The sequence below is a fragment of the Mirounga angustirostris genome, unplaced genomic scaffold (assembly GCF_029215605.1).
Source record: "Mirounga angustirostris isolate CCGP_5_RB_7025 unplaced genomic scaffold, mMirAng1.0.hap1 SCAF_5, whole genome shotgun sequence".
Lineage (NCBI taxonomy): Eukaryota > Metazoa > Chordata > Mammalia > Carnivora > Phocidae > Mirounga > Mirounga angustirostris.
This window is the reverse complement of record NW_026991713.1, coordinates 27,432,116-27,453,043: the sequence shown is the minus strand read 5'-3', so window position 1 is coordinate 27,453,043 and position 20,928 is coordinate 27,432,116. Positions and strand designations below refer to the sequence as shown.

The following is a 20,928-nucleotide window of genomic DNA, read 5'->3' as shown; positions in this document are numbered from 1 at the left end:
TGGGTGTTATACGAAAACAATGGATCATGGATCACCACAACAAAAACTAATGATGTGATGTATGGTGACTAACATAACATAATAAAATTTTATAAATAAATAAATAAATAAATGCTCACCTGGGTACTAAACTTAGATACAATGAAAGAAGGAATTACTTCAGTATTGTTTAATATTTCTTTGTAGTTGTTAATTTTCCACAATAATGAATGGAATGAAAAGGGAATGTCTTAAGCAAAATGGCTTTAGTAATTTCTCTTGATATTATGAACTTAATTACTATTCTAAGTTAAACATCAAAGCTTACCCCATCTACATCCAAGTAGAAAGTTGTAACATTCTGTAAATATATACAAAATGGTTACTATTTTGTACTCTTTTTTTTAAATAGGCAAAATAATTTACAGTCACAGAATACATCTACTAGAAAGAAATGGTTTTTTAATATCATCTTTAACAAATTAAAAAAAAAAACAAAAGCAACAATTCAATAAGGATCCTTCCATTGTTCTTTATACAGATTTAAATGCTGTTGTGTAATTTATCAGTTACATTTATAATCAATAACCATCCACTCACTGAGTTTAGAAATTACAGTATTTACTGAGCTAAACTCTCTCACAAAATAAGGCACAACTACATGATCACAAGTAGTAAACACAATACAAATAATGAATCCAAAACCTAAATGAGAAAATATTCATGCAAAAGTTTCTATAGAAACTATGAATATATGATCCAGTTCAAAGAAGTACAGAATGTCATATACATAACTGCATCATGTTACAATAAATTCATTACTTCTACACAGAAAGAACTTACCTATTTCCAATTCTTTTTTATACAATTTTACATAAATTTAGTAAGTTTATGCACAATATTCACATCTGCAACAATAACAAATTGATCATTAAAATTCAGGCAAAGGGCGATTAAGACACGATAATGTGTGGCACATTATAATTACAGAATACCATTCATCAAGTTCATGTCTAGGAATACTAAATTGATGGCACATTTAAATCTTATGGATCAAATCATCCATGGTTTTATAGCCAAAGTGCATTAAAAAAAAATTGCTATAGTCAAACAGGTCTTGAATATCAAAATATATGATCATAATCTGCTCTCCACTTAAAAGCTAAACATTTTTATGCAAATGCAAAGTTAAAAAAAAAAGTGGCTTCCAAGTTCTCAAAACTATAAAATAATCTTAAAGCCTTTCTAAGACAGATGGGAAACTAACAAATTTGGCAGTTACTATTTAACATTACTGTGAGGAAACTATTAAACTAGCTAATTCCACATTAAGAGGTAGTTGAACAAAATGTTATTTGTACACTGCATTGAGGTCTTTGTGTTTGTTTCCCTCTTTTTTCTTCAAAATGAGCTAATCCTTTACCAGCAGCTTTGTCTTCTTCCTAGTAAAGAAAATCTGTAGGTATAGTTTACTGTACACTAACCCAGCAAGATTTGAATTCACATTTCTGTGCTGGGGTTTGGAATTTACTAACACATGATGCCAACAGACTTTGCATTAGAGCCAAGAGCTCAGACATGCCAGTTACAATTCACTGACAAATAATACCAGCAAACACCTAAAATGTAGAGACAGTAAGAACTCAGAAGATGGCTTTTTAATTAAAAGAAAAAGAAAATCCTTTCTGTTTCCAAAACACCTTAAATTAGTGAGAGTTAATAAGCAAAAAAAAAAAAAAAAAGTTTCATGTCTAATATGATTAGTATAGTAGCCTACGGTAAATTGTTCAGGATCTATGAAATGAGATCAGCTAGATGAAAACTAGAAAATGACTCAAACACATATGATTTTATTTGTTGTCCTCCCCACAATTTGGGGGGAATCTGTGGGTGGGGGGGCAAGACAGGAAAAGGCCTTCAGGGAACCCAAATAGGAAATGAAGTGAACAAATATTCGAATGTAGAATCCTCATGAAGTTTTATGATCTTTAAAAAAAAAAAAAAAAAAAATATGGTGCTATGAATAGCTATTTTTCCAACGTAGAAAGTTTCTAAGTTTCACACTAAGTTTCTTATGTGTTAAAGTATAGAATTAAATGTATTTGAAGAGTATATGAAAACTCTTAAATAATTTTAGCTCAATTTATATTATCCAACTATTATTTTTAATAAAGAATCATTGTAGTTCTTCTTTATACAAGCTCAAGGATATATGTTTATCTAAATCGAGGGACTCAATCAGGGTCCTTAATAGCTACTGACAACAGGATTTTTCTTAAATGGGTTTTTTTAAATAATTAAATGAATATACGACAATCTCTTTTAGTTCATAGATGTTACAGGTAAAGCATAAACATAACTTTATTTCAGCATGATATCTGAAAGCAAGTGTGTATGATAAACCATTGCAAATGAAATATTAAGTCCCATCCTTCCCTGCTACTATTACCAAATGATTACACTGCACAAATGGATAACCTTATATTTTTTTCTCTAGAAAGAATAAGCCAATATTAATGACCTCTCTACAGATGTTTTCCAATTTGCCAAATTAATAAGACCATGATAAATTAAAGTTCAATTCCATTGTTCAGCAAACAAATAAGCTAACTTTTAATTATCCTTAATTAGCCATTCCATTTTCAGTTCTGATTATAACTTTGGGATTCCCAAATACATTTGTTTTTGGCGGTATTCTCCTCTCCAGCTGTTACTTCAAAGTAATTTCGTATCAGTATTTTTGCGAAGTAAAAAGATTTACCAGCTGATATGGAACCCCAAATTCACAACTATTTTAAATTTAAGTCAAGTTCACAACTTTCAAAAATGTTTCCCTATTAGGTAAGAAGAAAATATAAAGTAGACTATTTAATGTCTCCTTACTGTTTGTATTTATTTTCACAGATAAGACTAGAGCGATATCAGTTACCGGCTTTAAGATGCAAAATAATAAAACAATAGTGAAGCTGAGCTATGCTTGGAAAGGTTAAGTCAAAAAAAAAAGGAAAAAATAGATCCATTAAAAAAGCAAACTCAGATTCCCAAAGATGCAGGAGAGACAATATAAGGGTATAATATAAAGGCTAATCTCAGAAAACTTCCCACTTGCAAGAAACTGAGACTAGAACCATTATACAATTTCTATTATTCATCCTCCATCTGGGGGTGAGGGTGAGAAGTTTTATAGAATTCTTAATTGAGAATATGTGAGAGTCTAAAAATGAGATAGAAAAAGACAAAGAAAAAGAAAAATTAACCCTAATCTTTAAAATACAACTCCAGGATAACCATAAAGTGAGCAAACTGATTTTACAGAGGTTTTCATAAAATCTACCCAAGAGAATTTAATCAATATTGTTAAAACAAAAACCATGTTCAAATTCATGATTAATACACATTTCAACATAAACTGTATTTAGAACACTTGAGTAGTAAATCTGTAACATAACAATGCAATTGAGCTATGGACCTATATGTAAGGAAAAAAAGTTTTATAGTTCTGTGCATGACTTCACGAAGCGCATTTAATATAATTAATGTGCTACTGTGCAACATATATCACCCATGTACATTTTTGTATACTAAATTTGGGAGAAAGAAGTAAGCTATGGAAGTGTATTCATGTCATTTGTGAACAATGAAATAATATTTAAAAAAATACATTGCTATTTTCTGTCCAAAGTTTATTTACATTTCATTGGCTAATTCTAAACTTGGCATGAAAGCTGTTCCAGGGGTTAAATGGAAAAAAGTAATGAAAGATGAGCCCAAGTCTCACAAAAATAGAAGAGTTTTACTTGATATTGATAACATTCCAAAATATATGAATTCTAATTTGGTCTAATATTGCAACCACTGTCCAAATCAAATAGTAGTCCAAGACCTCTATTAAGTGCATTTATTAAAAATCTAATGTTAGTGTAATACTACTCCAACGTTGTGGTAACCCATTATCCTTGCAAGTCATTGAAACATGCATCACAGACACGAACAGGCTTCTTGGAAGAAGGAGTTAAGGCATTTTTGGCTGAACACTCAGCACAGAAGATATTTCCACACTGTCTGCAGTGATGCTGTAAATGAGAAAAATTAAACAATTTCAAGCATAAAAACAATAACAAAAGCATTATAAGACTAGAAGAATACTGCAGACTGCACTGTGAAGGTATACTAACTTTCAAGTGATTAGTGTATTATTTAATAATATAATATTTCAGTACATCAATTTAATCCCTTAGTTAATCCCTATTTACTAGATACTATGCTAAACATTTTATATGGAATTTATCATGGAATTCTCAAAAGAACCTTAAGAGGCATCTAAAAAGTGATAATAAAACACCTCATTCTACCAGGTGAAAACCATTCCTATTTGCCAAGTGTTTCAGGCATAATTTCGTCAATAGGAATATAAACCTGAAAGATCACATGGTATTATTTAGAATAAATTTTTTTTTAATCTCTACTTTTTTTTAAAAGAACCCAATGATGACTAAAACATGAGTTTAATACTGGCCCACTGGTTCAGAAAATGATTATTCCAGAGAGAAACTCAACAGGAAGGCAACGACTAAATTTAAAACTAAAACTCAAACACATATGCTGACCAGAAACTAGACTGCATAAAATTTAATGATTCTATACAGCTGTAAAGTTTCAATAAATAGAAAATGTTTTTAATCTGTCAAATGCAAGATTCTGTTCATGGTTAAAACATTCATTGATACTGAGAAATAAAATCCAGAACCACGGCAATATGAACAAAATCATTTACCCGTCTCACTGTTACTGAAAAGCCTTTCCCACAGGCCATACAGTTTTGTACTTCATTGTCTTCAGCCCATTTCCTATTTAACGCTTGTGTGTGTTTGATCTGTTTAAAAAAAAACAAGTGCCTATGCATTATAATATTCAACATTTTGAAGAACGATGCGTAATTTCTAATTTGGTGCCCAAGTTTTATAAAATTTTGACTTATAAGCACCATGGGCTAAAACTTTAAAAATTAGAAATACTTTGGTAATTTTCCACTGTCAAAAGTTGCTACATTCTTAACTCTGAATGACAAAAATAAATAAATCAAATTTTAGTCCTCAAAGACATTGGTCATTTCTAATCTTTAGTGATTTCCTATCCATTCCAACCTTAATGATGAATCCTTTCTGGGCACCAAGCCGATCACTTCTTTTACAAATAGTGACTCAACTATTCCTTGGTGCTTCTGAATTTTCCCAGTACTGACAATTCATGAATGACAGGGCTTTCTAACTAATCCCAGGGGTCTCTCAGACAAATTCTGTATCGCTTTTACATAACTACCCATAACACCTACAATACCGCTACACAGAAAGTCACCATTCAAAAGTATTTATTAAATATTGGAGATATTTTTAAAGATTGAAAATATGCTTTTCACTAAAAGTTAATTCTGGACTGAAAAGCAGCCTCATGTTACCAGATGACCTACTTGAAGGGACTGATTTTCTCTGCCCAGCTCCTGCACTGCTGCAGTGGTATTATCCAGCTTTCTCTGCAATTCTAGGACTTTGGTTTGAAGCTTTTCTATTTCACCTTCTCCTTTAAGACATCTAGAATAGATTGCAAAGACATTATTTTTTTTTTTAATGATAAAGATCCTTCTAGAACATAGATAATAAACTACTTCAGTAACTTCAAATATAATACATGAATTTCAACTATCTGATTATTTTAAGAGTTAGTTTTTAAATGGTTACATAAATACCTATAGGACCCACACATTTTTCTCAAGATTTCTATTTTAAAAAAATCATCTTTTCGTCACTTAGAATAGAAATAAACTGATTTGACTAGACATCAATCACCTTTCTAGTAGTGCTCTCCTTTCATCCTGATGATTCTGAACTGTGGCTTCTAATACTGCAATTTCACCCCGTAAGTCATCCGTCTGTTTCTCGAGCTCACTGACTCTCCGCTGACTGGACTGCCACTCCTTCTTTACAGTGCCTAAGTTTTCATTTAATGCTGTAATCTGCATGGTAAGTTTAGCTTCATTTTCTTCATGCTTCTTCATTCCTATTTCTTTTTCTTTTATTTCAGAATGCTGAGAAAAGGAAGAACAGTGAGGAAAAAACCTATTACAAAAGTAATGCAAAATAAATTTAATTAGCTATTGAATTTAAAGTATTGGCAACATAAATAATATTACTTCTTCGGGAAAGAAGGCAAGAGAATTTATTTCATTTTACACTAATAAAATTGATTCCAAAAACAACTGTGTAATCTGAACTGGCTCAAAGGCTACTATGCTGAAATGATGGTCACCAAGCTTCTTATAACACCAATTAACATAAAGCAATGTGAGATTTTCCTTTTCTCACTAGAGCAGGGGAACAACACATAGTTAGGGATAGCAAGGTGTCCTGGACACAAAGCTGGCATTTTCCGTCTCAAAATCCACATGCATCTTTTTCTCTATCAACCTGCCAAAAACTGAACAAAACAAAAACAAAAAAAAAACAAACAAAATACAAACCCTTCAAATCACTGTGTGAACGTGAAATTGCAAATCTTCAACTAAAACATACAGCACTCAAGTTATGTGGGGCTATTTGGATTTAATTCAACAGAGGAAAGCCAGATGCTTCCCATTTTGGCATGTACAATTTAGGGAAGGAAAAGTAGACTTTGGTCATCAAAATTCCAAACTGAAGTTTCCGTTCTCCCTTATCAACGTTCACTTTGACTAAAACAAATGAGTTTAACATCATTAGCATTCACGCCATTTACCTCAACCTACATAGTTGTGGATTTGTTTTTCTGGCACTAAAAGTGTTGGGTTTTTTTTGAATTATGTATTATTGAATTTTCACTTATATAAACCAAAATATAATTCAAGACTAAAATATTTCCAAGTACATATCAGCTATTTAAACAAATCAGATCTCTCTTCTCAATCAAAAATTAAAATGCTAGGTAAGAGCATTTAAATCCTAACTTCTAAGTAGAAAAATCCTTTCTTATTGGATTGACATACACAATCAATCACAAAACACATTCCCCACCATTAACTTACTGACCAGTTTAGCTTCCTTCTCAGTAAATTCTTTCTTCAGCTCATCTTCTTCCTTTTTCACCTGCTCTTTTAGCATTTGCTGGTTTCTCTTCTCCTGTTCAAGGATTGCCTTCAAGGAATCTACTTTCCCTTGAAGCTCTAATTTCTGCTGAATCAAAAGCTGTTTCGCATCCTTGAGATTTGTTACCTCCTATTGAAAAAGGCCAAAAATAAATCATCCTTTATGGTAAATATTTCCAAATGTAGCTGAAATGTAGACAAGTTACCATAACAATATATACAATATGAGTTTTAACCTCTTCTCTTAGGAGATTCTTTTTTTTTTTTTTCCTTAAAGTTCACTATTTTAAACAATTGGTTAAAAAGATGCAAGATTATTTACTTCCTGCTCAACAACCATTTAAATTCAAGTAATAACTTTACATGCGTGTTTTGATTCAATTATGTGAAAAACTTCCTACCCCCTATTTTCCCTTTCTTCACTTAGCAAGCATTCATTGGTCACTGCTTAGGCATCAAACACTGTGTTAGGTTTTAAGAATATATATAAAAATGAATTATATACATTATCTGCTTTAAGGAAGTCATGGTGTATAAGAATATAATGATATAAAAAGATAATTATAAAGCAAAATGGTAAGTATATTAGTAGACATAAAAGGTAGTGAGAGCACTCAAGAGAGAATTTAACCTTTCTCTAAGAAAATTAGTAACTTTTTACAAAGCAAATTATAGACAATTAGTTTTTTCAACTGGCACCCTACTTATGCTTATGACAGGAAAAATGTTCAAAACAGATTATTAAAGATTTTAGGGAAGAAAAACTATTGAAAAAACAGAATCCCCTAAAAATCTTAATTTTAAACTCTCATATATTTTTAAGCTTACTATCTATAAGCATAATTTTCCAAATCAATAGCTCTCTTTTTTATTTTTTTAAGAAGGCTCCATGCCCGGCACGGAACCCAATGTGGGGCCCGAACCCACGACCCTGAGATCAAGACCTAAGCTGAGACCAAGAGTGGGATACTTAACCAACTGAGCCACCCAGGCGCCCCAGAATAATGATTATCTTAACATACCTTTATGCTTTCTTGCTTGTGGAACTTGAGTTCTTCACTCAATTTAGCAATTTCTTTTTCCTGTCTACACTTAATTTCCTCTATCTCTGCCAATTTAGATTTTTCATTTACTAGTTCTTTCTCTTTCAGTGACTGTAGAAAAATAATCAAAAAGTAATTTTAAAATAAATACTTAACTGAAAATCAGTGTAATAAAACTGTCTCTGCCCCTTTCTACCTAAGTTAACTTGAGCAAACTACTTACCCTCACTTGCCTCTGTGTCCTTATTTATATAATGTGAACAACAGTAAGATCTTTATAAGCATTAAATAGTTACTGTTAATACCATAAAATGAATAGTGTCTGGCCAAAGTAAGAACACTATAAAATTTAGCCAAAACTACCATTCTTCTTCTCATTAATGCTGTTATCATTACTATTATTACCAGCAATATCTTTATTTAAGGCACCTAGCTAGTAATATTACATATTATCTAATTTAATATTTATACTAAATAGCTCTTTTTAATCCTCATTTGATAAGTAAAGGAACAAAGGTTTAGAGAAGTTAAATAATCTATTAGAGGTACAGTCAAAACTATAACAAGGTCTGACTGATCTCTAGCCCTTGCAGTTAAAGGCCTATATGCTATAGTTGTCTCAGAATTTTCTAAACTTGAGGCACAAATCATGACTATCATGTCAGCTTCAAACCCCTGCCCCAACAAAAGCATCCCCCAATTTTTTAAATTAAAGAGACTTTCAGGAATTGCACAATTAAGATATACCAATGAACTTCTGAACTTGTATACTTCAGAATAATATCCTATCAGCTGATGGAAATATATGATTTCAACTATGAAGCCAAAAATAAAATGCTTCCTAGAATCTGAATTTCTCTTTCATATAGCATTTTAACTGACTTTTAAAGGTATTGGTCATATAATAGAAGGCTTTCCACTCTATAATTTAGCATCATTTATGTAAAATATACTCCCACTTCCCTTAGAAAAAGCTGGCTCTAAATTTTAAGAATTGTAAGCATAAGAATTCTAGAAAGTGTTATATGAGGTAGTTATGGAGCTATAAAACCTGTTTTAAATAACCAGGGGTCTATGGTGTGAAAAAGATTTGTTTGTAAAACTAAAAAGAGCAGTAAGAAAATGAGTAGAAATGACAAGGCAGCTATTAAGAAGTACTTCATAGCCTCAAAATTCCAATTACCACAAGTATTGTATCAGAAACTAGAAGCCCATCTGAGGAGAGCTGTTGAAGATAAAGGTGATGCCTGTATCGGGTAAGAGGTCTGACTACATGATTTCTAAAGCCATTGTAACTCTCAGATTCTAGATTTAGTCAGAAAATGAAATACCTTCTCTTTTTGAATATCCTGTAGTGTTTTAAACTGCTCCTTCAAATGCTGTTCTTTCTTTGCGGACTCCTGCTCCAACGTAGCCTTGGCAGTTTTCAATTCTTGAATCAATTTATTTTGGTTTCCAATTTGATTTCTGTTTGAAATCAAGTCCTCCTGTGCTAGAGAAAGCTTCTCTTCTACAGACTTATAAAAACAATTTCCCCAAATTATTATGTCTTTTTTTGTTTTTAGCAAATTTCAACAGAAACAACAGTTAGCATAAGCACAGTAGAAAGCAATATACTATAAAAAGATAGCCTGTTATGCCCTTCAGTAAGATCAGGTAAAAGAGAAAGAACACTAGACAAATCTCTTAACTCTCCTGCCTATGGAAAACATTTTAGTCTAAAATATTTAATAAAACTGAAGCAATTCCAAAACCTTTAGAAATAATCTGTAAGTATTACTGGCTAAGTGGTATTAAGGAATATCAAATAAGAAGGGATCGTATCAAACACACTCAGGAGATATATACATATATATATATATAAAAACGCACATATATGTTTATATACGTGTGTATTTATGTATGTATTTGTATATGTGTGTATTTATATTTATTTTTACATATATATATAAAATTAGGAGATATGGTGAGACATGAAAACAAACAATTTAAAAAGAGATGTAGTTAAATGCTATATTACATATACACATATGTCTTACAGGACCTACGATGTCCCTTAACATGCTGAAATCTTCAATAAACAGAAAGGGTTTTTGTCTTGGGGAGAAAAAAAAAAAAGAAAACAACTGTATTTCACAGCTGCTAACCTGATCAAAGTGAACTAAAAGAAGAAAGTCTACCGGACACCTGGGGCTCTATTTCTGACAAGGCCATTAGCCCAGCCTCTTAACTTCCCATCTATGTGGTAGAAGTAGTGTTGCTAGTTAACGCTGCCATAGGTACTGACTGTTCTAAAGCCCAAATATTTTGCAAAGCCAAAGCCGGTGAAAAGGGCAACCTTTTTGACCTATTAGGTTTCATTCTGGGGTAGATATGGCAACAGGTGGGTAATGGAAAATGGCAGGAATCTTGCCACTTTCAGTGGCAACTGCAAAGAATCAGCAAGGAGGAAAAGGAACTCTAAGATGCTCTCCCACCATCTGAAAGAAGTTCATCTTTCTTATTCTGGAGATACAGCTCCTTTGGAAAGGAGGCAGAAGATATAATCTAGGAAAGATCCCTGCTGGCTAGGCTCGGCTATAGGAAGCATTCAAAGAAAAAAAAATAGATGAAAATTTTAAAATGAAGACCTCATTTAAGGAGTTTCTCAAGCTTCCTGAAAGAGAAAGTTTATTCCTTACAAATAAATCCAGTTCAGAAGTCTTTCTGATATGAATGAAATTTCGATTCCAGTGAACACTAAAAACTCTAAGGCTTCTTTTCCAAAAATCCTAAAGTCACTAGTCCTTCACTGATCAAGCAGCTAAACCACTGATTGAGTGTACTCTTAAGGTAGACAGGGAGGTAAAAAATAGTCCTTGACTTAAAGAAGTTGGCTCTGAAGCCTGAAAAACAGAACCAGCATGTAAAATGGAAGCTGTACATGCTAGGAGAGCATTTGCTATGTGTCAAATGAACAGAGAAACAATGAGTGTGAGAACTCCGCCTGGAATGTGTTTACAGAAGGCTCCATGGTACATGTGGGAACTGGCATAAGCATCACAAAGGGATTTCAAGTAAAAATAATTAAAATTTGACAAAGCCTAGCCCATACAGTTCATAGCAATTATCAGCTAATAGGGGTCCTGATCTAACGCTAAAGAATACCAAGGCTTGCTAGAGCCTGAAGCTAACAGTACCCCCAATCTCTGCCCAAAAGAATTCCAAACTGCTCATGGTATAAATAGTATAAATAACATGTATAAATAACATCCAATAAAATTTTAAATTCCCAAAAACCCAGTGACTAAATGTTTAAAATCAAGCTCAAAATCTGCACCATTCTTTTCAGAAGATGGAGAGACATGTTGCTCTACCCTGTCTCTGAATATTCATCTCTGTCATTCAGTGATATCCTGCCATGCATTTTAAATATTCCTTCTATCTTTCTTGTTGCAGGCCATGTTATTTTCATCTGCTCAGCATCTCTTCCCTTAGGGAACTCCCCTCTCCTAATCAATGGTTTTGTGGGCCTATCTTTAAGCCACTTACTCACACGGGAACAGGCAAATCCCTGAGTAGATCAACTACCAACCCTGACTCTGAATACCACCATCACATTATAGTAGTGTAGCTAAAAAGGAATTTCTGGAGTGTTCTGTGATAGCTACTGTTGTCTGCTCAACAATTTTTCCCTTTCTTCTTTCAAAACAAAACTTAAAATTTTAGTTATTACTTTTTCTTAATGTCTAATTAAATAACATAAGGAATGGTATTGGCTAAAGGTTTATATTTAATTCTAAACTTATTATCTTAGAATTTTTGCTTCACTCAGGGTACAAAATTTAAGTTAAATTCCACTTCTACCTTTCTTCATCAGTAAAGAATAGCACACAGCATAGCCAATTTGAAATATCCAGTCAACAAACATAAGTATTTCATAAATATTCCAGCAGATGGGGCTAAAGGCATAGATCAGGCCAGCCTGTCTTCCATTCTACTGGTGTCTTGAAGTACACTGTCAGCCCACAGATGGCAGCCTTGACTTAGGTAGGTGTCATGTTACAAAGTTCTCAACCTCTCCCTTCTCACCTCTATGCAACAAGATCATGTAACATCCCTGAAGCAAAGGAAAAATAATGGCTGATAACCATCTCTTATTCTGGTCCATAAATATCATTTGAAGTTCTCTAGGAATTTTTTTTTAACTTCCTAAGTTGTTCCGATACTTTTGGAAGCATTAATAATAGAATTCAGCAATATTCTATTTTATATTTAAAAATCCTAGTGAAATGATGATAAAAGAGTAAAGGGCTATGAATCAGAAGAACTGAGATCTAATCATGAGTCTGTTATTGTGCAATTCTGGGCCTGTCACAAACCACACCAGGCCTCAGTCTCATCTGCAAAAAGAGGCTTTGGAATAGATCTATCCATGCCTCTTAATAGTTGAAAAACTCCTCAGCAGCCTTACCCCTCTGCCTTTCTCTTTTTGTCCGAACATTTGAATTTTTCTTTCATGTATAAAGTTATTAGTATCCAGCAGTTTTCAACCATAATAAAAATAGCTGTTAGCTTAGTGAAAGAATGTGATCTAAGAGATCTAAGTCCTGTCACCATGTTATGCTCTTGGGTAAATAACACACCTGTATGGGGGGGGGGGGGAGTATGATTTCTATAGGAGTTATGCAATCAATCATTAAGCTTCATCTCCTTGATCAGCTAAACATCCTTCTAATTCTTCCACATTCTCCATCCTTACTGTTACTGCCCACACCACCATCATGTGTACCTGGACTCTGCCAAGTGTCCCCTCAGTCTCCACACTCAGCCCTGTTGCTCCACAATCCATTTCTTATCCTCAGCCAGTCACTGGCCTAAGCTATAGGTCTAAGCATATCTTTTCTGTGGTCCCTACTGCCTTTAGGATAAAGTCCAAACTCTTCCACAGACCTTCCATGACTTTCAATAATGTTACAAAGAAAAAAATACCAATAATTTAAAGCTACTTAGAGAGTACAGCAAATAAGACACTTTCTAAACATCAGGTGGTATTTTTTTCTCATAACAACTCGGTGCTAGGAAAATTCTTTGACCCAAGTTTCCTATTTCTCTGTCAAATCATTAGTCACCATTGGTTCCTTCAGTTACCTTGTGGCCTGTCTGTATTCAGCCCTCCTGTTTCACCCAGTCTCTCTCATTCATCTCTTCTGCTCCAACCTCTTCAATTTAAAGCCCAGTCTAATCAATTCACACCTTGATAAATGGAATTTATGGAGAAAGGGAGATAGCCTCTTAACTAATCTCCCTACCTCTAGTTTACCCGGATCCAATCCAAGCTGTCTATAAACCTCTTCCAGGTTAAGTTGTCCAAAGCACTATTTTCTTCATTTTATTTCTCTGCTTAGACTCTTCATTCCACCCCACCCCCCATATACAGTCCAACCATCCTTGCTAGGCATCTAAAATACTTCACAATTTGATCCCAATCTTTTTTAACTTAATCTCCAAACACAAAACAGCATGCTAGCCAACTGGTAACTGCCTCCTCGCTCTGCTCATTCCCACTGCAGCACCTTTTCTCAAATGTGCCTGAGTTAAATGACCTTCCTCAGGACTCTCTATATATTCAAATTCTATATATCCTTGAGAACCTGTCAAGTCCTACCTCCTTCTAAAGCCTTCCCTATAACAGCCTATGATAAAATATAGACATACTATATTTATACATATTATATATAAATAAGCTGTGATTTTCAACAAAATTTTTCAATAATGTACTTTAAACAACAACAAAAAGAAACAAAAAGCATAATATTTCACCATGACAAAAAGAGAGAGAAAGAGAGGGAACTAGCTGAATCTTCTGGGAGAGAACACAAATGTTCCATTTACCTTAGAGAACTCATACCTTAATGCTACATAAAAATTATACTTTTTCCATATCCTTTATTTTAATAAACATGATACTTTAATCAAATAGTACTGTCAAGAAAAAGGTTTCCATATATGTTTAGATAATTAAGGTTAAGTTTACTTTGAGTTATAATCTCCTAATTCTATTCATTAAACATTCTGGTAGTCTTGGGAAGTTGACCAATATATAAAGTCAGTATTGCCTGACAAGCAACAGTAAAATTGCTTGCATTTTCACAAGTGGTTTACATTTTAAAAATCCTTAGATTTTTCTAACAGCAGTCTTTTTTATTTATTTCATACTTTTTATTTAATTCCAATTAATTAACATACAATATACTCCTGGTTTCAGAGGTACAGGTCTTATATAATACACAGTGCTCATTATATCACATGCCCTCCTTAATGTCCATCACCCAGTTACCCCATCCCTCTACCCTCCTCCCCTCCAGCAACCCTCAGTTTGTTTCCTATGATTAAGAGTCTCTTATGGTTTGTCTCCCCCACTGATTTCATCTTGTTTTATTTTTTCTTCTCTTTCCCTATGATCCTCTGTTTGTTTCTAAATTCCATATATCAGTGAGATCATATGGTAATTGTCTTTCTCTGACTTATTTTGCTTAACATAATACCCTCTAGATCCATCCATGTCATTGCAAATGGCAAGATTTCATTTTTTTGATGGCTGAATAGTATTCCATTGTGTGTGTGTGTGTGTGTGTGTACACATATACCACATCTTCTTTATCCATTCATCTGTTGATGGACATCTGGGCTCTTTCCATAGTTTGGCTACTGGAACATTGCAGCTATAAACATTGGGGTGCAGGTGCCCCTTTGGATCACTACATCTGTATCTTTTGGGTAAATACCCAGTAGTGCAATAGCTGAGTCATGGGGTAGCACTATTTTCAACTTTTTGAGGAACCTCCATACTGTTTTCCAGAGTGGTTGCACCAGCTTGCATTCCCACCAGCAGTGTAAGAGGGTTCCCCTTTCTCCACATCCCCGCCAACCATCAAACAGCAGTCCTTTTTAAAAATTACCTTTTTACATAAAGATAGCAAAGTCTTTAGATAAGCTTATAATATAGCAGTTAACATATTTCCAGATTATTTTACTGTTGCAGATGTTATTTTTAAATGCCTATATTTACTATATATTTTGTAATAATATAAAACAATTTAATTTTTAAAAAGCATGTTACTCCAAAGATAATAATTTAATAGAAAACAAGCATGATATTTGCCCATCTGGACTCAAATCAGTCATTTAATGAATGTCTATAAGCAGCGTACTGAGTTTTTGTGATATATTTTACTATACCTTAAGATCTTGCCTGGTGGCAAGAAGCTCAGATTCCTTCCCATAGAAATCAGACTGAAGCTGTTTTAGATTTTCCTGACTTTTTTCACAGGTATTCTGTAGCACTGACACTTTCTCTTTCTCTGCTGCAAGTTCCTGGGCTGCTTGTATTGACCGCTGCTGTAGTTTACTCTCCAGCTCTGTCTGGAACATCCAATAGTCATTTACAACAATGTGCATATAGAAAACCACTTACGAATACAAAATGAAATCCACACAACTACGAAGAGTCCTGAGGACAAATTCAATAGCATTTATGCCCTAAAATTCTTCTTTAATAAAGAGTAACTTACTTACCTTATAGTTACAAACTTAAAGATTTACAAGATACAAAATCCAGCAAGTCCCAATTTAAAAACCAAAAAATAAAAAAGCATTAAATAAAGAAAAGCATTTCACTGGGAAGTATCAATGTCTCAGGAGACTAACAACCACATTCTGATGGAAGATGCATGTGCTAGATGCTTTAGAAGATGATATAATTTAAGGTTGAACTAACAGAAATTTCTACATGAAAGAAATAAAAAAGTCATTACTGTGTTGAAGTATATCATTTCTACTCCTTGAACTTCCAGAACAACTTGGGAAATTCTACAGGTCATCTTTATTAACAACAAGGCAGAAAAAGGAAATCTTGCAAAGGTCTGACTCCTCTAAACTCTAAACTTGTCTTTAGTCTTTAAGAAGATTCAGGAGATATGTACAAATTATGACATAATTAAAATATATGTGTGCACAGTATGAAAATAAGCACTTGGCTTTTAAAATAAATACACAACTTCAATGCAACTTCTGTTGAAATGAGCAATGACCCCTGCTCCAAAATCCAATATTCATGTCCTTATCCATATCTTACTTAACCTCCCAGCAGTACTTGAAATAGCTGATGATGTTCCCTCCTAGAAACATTTTTCAACCTGGTTTCCAGAGCACCTTGTATTTTAGGTTCTCCACCTATCTCATTGGTCATTCCTTCTTAATCTTTTACTAGCTCCTCTTCTTCTGTTTGATCTCTCAATACTATAGGATCCCAGAGTTCTGTCCCTGTCCTTCTTTTATTCTAGACACAGTCTCTTTCTAGAAGATCTCAACTACACTCACGGCTTTAAATATCATTTATTTACAACTAACTCCTGAATTATGTCTCTAGCCCCAACCTCTCTGCCTGAACTCTGGGCTCGTTATGACCAAGTACTTCCCTGACATCTCCACTTTCAATGACTGGTGGATATCTCTCTCAAGCAGAACTCTTGATTCCTGACACTGCTCATCAAAAAGCTGCTACTTTCCCCCAATAAACAGGATCATCTATCTATTTGCACAAGCCACAAATGGAGAGTTATTCCTGATTCCTCTTTCCATCATCTCTCATCATCTAATCTATCAGCAAGTCCCGATGACTCAACTTCCAAAATATATTCCCAAATCATCCACTCCTAACACTTTAGTTCATGCTATCATCATGTACTGCTTGGACTACTGCCAACAGTTTTTCAGTGCCTTCTCTGCTTGCTCTTTTATCTCGCTGTAGTCAGACTGCACCATTCTCTGTTCAAAATTCCCCAACTGATTCTAATTATCCTTAGAACAAAGTATATCATTCTCTACTGCCTTATAATCTATAAATTTGCATGTATATGCTTTGGCCCCTGTCTACTTTTCTGAGCTCATTTCCTATTCTTCTTCTTCTCTCCCACTATATTTAATCTATGTTGGTCTTCTGTTTTTAGAAAATACCAAGCTTGCCCTAGTTTAAGGTCTTTGTACTAGTTGTCTCCCTGGACCTTTGTTCAGACAGCTCTTGTCTTTCATGTATCAGCTCAAATCTCTTCAGAGAGGCTTCTTTGATCACCCAGCCTTTAGTAGGACTCTGTCTCATCACTGTATTTCACATCACCTGTTTAGTTTCTTCCCCAAGAAAGTGTAAGCTCCATGAGAACAGGTTCCTTGTCTGTTCATGGCTGTATCTCCAATACCCAGAATTATGCCACGGCATAAAATAGGTGTCTAGTAATATTTCTTAAATGAATGGATGACAAATAGATTGGAGGTGGAAAAGCCTGGGATGACTATTAATAAGCTACTGTAATAGCCTGGATAGGGGAACAAAATAACCTGGACTAAGACTGTGGCCGTGGAAAATGAGAAAAGGGGATGATTCAAGAGAGCTAGGAGGCAGACTGACAGGAGGTGATGCTAATGCCTATGGAGGAAAGGGGGTTTGACCTCCCTATATGTTATCTCATAACATCCCATGTCACTTCCTTTTCATGTCCTCCAATTTAGATTCTTCATGATGAAGAATTCCTGGACATCTTTTTTCATCTTGAAGACAATACTGCTCTTACACATTTTCTTCCATAGAATACTACTTCTTTGCTTGAACACTTTTTTTTCTCACAAATCTAGTTTTCTTTCTCTTTAATCACCTTCGTGGCTAAGCCCTCTGCAAAGTCTCACTAATGACCAAAAAGGCCCTTTGGGCTCGAATTTGGGCCTTCATTATCTTTATTCTGACAGACTGATTCATTCATTCATTTAAAACAATTGCTGATGACTTTTTTGTCAAAAGACACAGTTCTCTGACCTTGAGGGAACTCAAATGCGTTAGTGGGGAATTAAAAAACAAAAAACAAAAAACAGATCAATGCAACAGTTTGATAATTGCTTTAACAGAAGTAAACCCAAACTCCCAAAGGAGAATACAGGAGGGTCAGTCATTTACAATTCACCCTTCACAAACTGACCAGTTTTGGCTCTAAAATGGGTCTGATCACATTCCTCCCTTCTTAAAAATCTTTAATCCTCCAATATTAAAATTTTAAAGTGGAAACAACTATACAATATATACTGTGATTTGACTTCATCCAATTCTGTTGCCTTATCCCTCCCCTCACTTCTCCATTTACCATGCACTCCAACAAGTAACGTTCTATAACATTTTCTAAGCTTGCAAAACATGGCTAATATTGTTTTAGCTCCCTGAAATGTCTAATTTACTTTTTTTTTTAACCTTTCAAAATCATAATCATCTCCAAAAGCCCAGTTAAAATGCTAGCTCCCTAGAAAGCCAGTCAAAATTTCCATTAAGTTCTAATTTTTCTCACATTTCTGTTTAAGTTCTGGTTTCATTCTCCTTTATACATTAGTTTTTTCTTTACATACCTACTTCCTCATTAAATTATAAGCTCCTTGAGAGTTGGGGGCCCTATCCTATTCATTCTATATTCCCACAATAGATTTCAAATAAAGTTGGTGCAGGGGCCATTGACTTACTTGCAGAATCCTACTTGCAGGATCCTTGATCAGTGGCTCTCAAACAATTATATATATCCAAAATGTGTGTGCGTGTGTGTGCGTTATCTAAGTGCATGTACATACATATCTATGCCCATTTAAACATTGTTTGTTTTGGGCGCCTGGGTGGCTCAGTTGGTTAAGCGACTGCCTTCGGCTCAGGTCATGATCCTGGAGTCCCGGGATCGAGTCCCGCATCAGGCTCCCTGCTCGGCAGGGAGTCTGCTTCTCCCTCTGACCCTCCTCCCTCTCATGCTCTCTGTCTCTCTCTCTGTCTCAAATAAATAAATAAATAAAATCTTTAAAAAAAAAAAAATAAACATTGTTTGTTTTTCCTATTTCATTGTGGGCCAGTGATAACTGTCAAAGACCATCACTGCAGAGTCGACCATGCACACCAACACACTTAGATCATAGTTTGCTATACTTCCATATAATAGCCAACAACTATTTTGCTTCTATATTGCACTGGGCACAGTCCTGCATATTTTAAATACATTTTCTCAATCTTTACAACAACGCTACAACTCCATTTTATTTAGCTCAGAAAGATGACTCACTTCCCTATGACCATAAACCTAATGTGTGTCACATGAAATTTAAACTCAAATCTGCCTAGCTCCAAAACTTATCCTGCTTTCCATGCTACACTGATCCTCAACAAAACCAAACTATACTTGCCTTTCAATGATTCTCTAGTTACTGTAAATTCAAAATCTAATTTACAGGGCACCTGGGTGTCTCAGTCAGTTAAGCGTCTGCCTTTGGCTCAGGTCATTATCCCAGGGTCCTGGGATCAAGCCCTGCATCAGGCTCCCTACTTAGTGGGGAGTCTGCTTCTGCCTCTGCCCCTCCCCTCCACTCCTGTTCTCTCTCTGGCTCTCTCTCTCAAATAAATAAATAAATAAAGTCTTTTTAAAAAAAAAATCTAGGGTGCCTGGGTGGCTCAGTTGGTTAAGCGACTGCCTTCGGCTCAGGTCATGATCCTGGAGTCCTGGGATCGAGTCCCGCATCGGGCTCCCTGCTCAGCGGGGAGTCTGCTTCTCCCTCTGACCCTCCCCCCTCTCATGTGCTTTCTCTCTCTCTCTCTCTCTCTCATTCTCGCCCTCTCAAATAAATAAATAAATAAAATCTTAAAAAAAAAATCTAATTTATAGAAACTGGCTATCCACCCAACACTCCCCAAAATGCCATCCTTCCCAAGGTTAAAAAGTGTGCTCCTTATTTTAGCATCCATACACTAACAGAAATTAAGTATAGCCATGGCTGAATGTTTGTGTCCCTGCAAAAGTTCATGTTGAAGCCCAGATCCACACTGTGATGGTATTTGGAGGTGGGATCTTTAGCAGGCCATTAGGTCATGGGGGTACAGCCCTCATGAATTAGTAATTAGGGATTACTGTCCTTACAAGAAGAAACATGAGAGATAATCTCTCTCTCAGCCATATGAAGATACAGCAAGAAAGCATCTGTCTACAAGTCAGGAACTGGGTCTCTACCTGACACCGGATATGCCAGTGTCTTTATATTGGACTTCTCAGCCTACAGAACTGTGAGAAATAAACATTTATTGTTTAAGCCACCCAGTCTATGGTATTTTTGGTAAAGCAATCCAAACTAAGACAACTTTCAATAAAAACATTTCCTTTAAATCTCCTAATTCTTTTAAGATCTCGTAATTCTTAAGGTGTCATCTAGTCAAGCCATGCAAAGTATGGTCAATATACATTAATCATAAATCTAAAAGAAATCATACTGTAACTAATCATTTAATTAAGAAGAAAATGTGCTAAAATAGTTGGGCTTTATTTTTTTTAATTCATGAAGTTATGATGCTATATAAATGAAGATCTGGGGAATATTTGGATATGAGAATAATAAATTTTGGGGGAAAGAATTACCACAAGATATCAAAGCATACAACAAAATATGTATTGTGATAATTACATCCTGACTTATAATTATATATAACACCAAAAATGGACAGGTAAATTTGTTTACTCTTGTTTGTGTTATTAGAAAATTACTCTTTTGTAAAGTGACATAGCAATAGTTATACAGTGGTCAACATAAAATACCTATTTACAAGGTTAATTTTTTTCCTCTAGTAATGTGATAACCAACGCTTAATGTCTTGACATATTTTGTTTGTTCTACATAAGAAAGACTTCATTTCTCGGGACACCTGGGTGGCTCAGTCAGTTAAGCACCTGACTCTTGATTTTGGCTCAGGTC

The 20,928-nt window shown here is 34.5% G+C and overlaps 1 protein-coding gene across 5 annotated transcripts in view; it reads right to left on the bottom strand.

Annotated features, from left to right (window-relative positions):
* Positions 1-581: 581 nt before the first annotated feature.
* The window catches only part of EEA1 (early endosome antigen 1), a 128,034-nt gene continuing 107,687 nt past the window's right edge, over positions 582-20,928 (bottom strand). For 4 of the 5 annotated variants that reach the window (XM_045872863.3, XM_064590798.1, XM_064590795.1 and 1 more), the window contains 8 exons: positions 15,358-15,540; positions 9,468-9,653; positions 8,116-8,247; positions 7,038-7,223; positions 5,823-6,061; positions 5,447-5,567; positions 4,754-4,852; positions 582-4,052 (listed from right to left, as the gene is read on the bottom strand). In XM_045872863.3, the coding sequence (XP_045728819.1) occupies positions 3,930-4,052; positions 4,754-4,852; positions 5,447-5,567; positions 5,823-6,061; positions 7,038-7,223; positions 8,116-8,247; positions 9,468-9,653; positions 15,358-15,540 (1,269 nt within the window). In that variant the 3' untranslated portion in view covers positions 582-3,929. The remainder of the gene's footprint in view (positions 4,053-4,753; positions 4,853-5,446; positions 5,568-5,822; positions 6,062-7,037; positions 7,224-8,115; positions 8,248-9,467; positions 9,654-15,357; positions 15,541-20,928) is intronic. The other variant, XM_064590796.1, reaches the window with a different exon arrangement.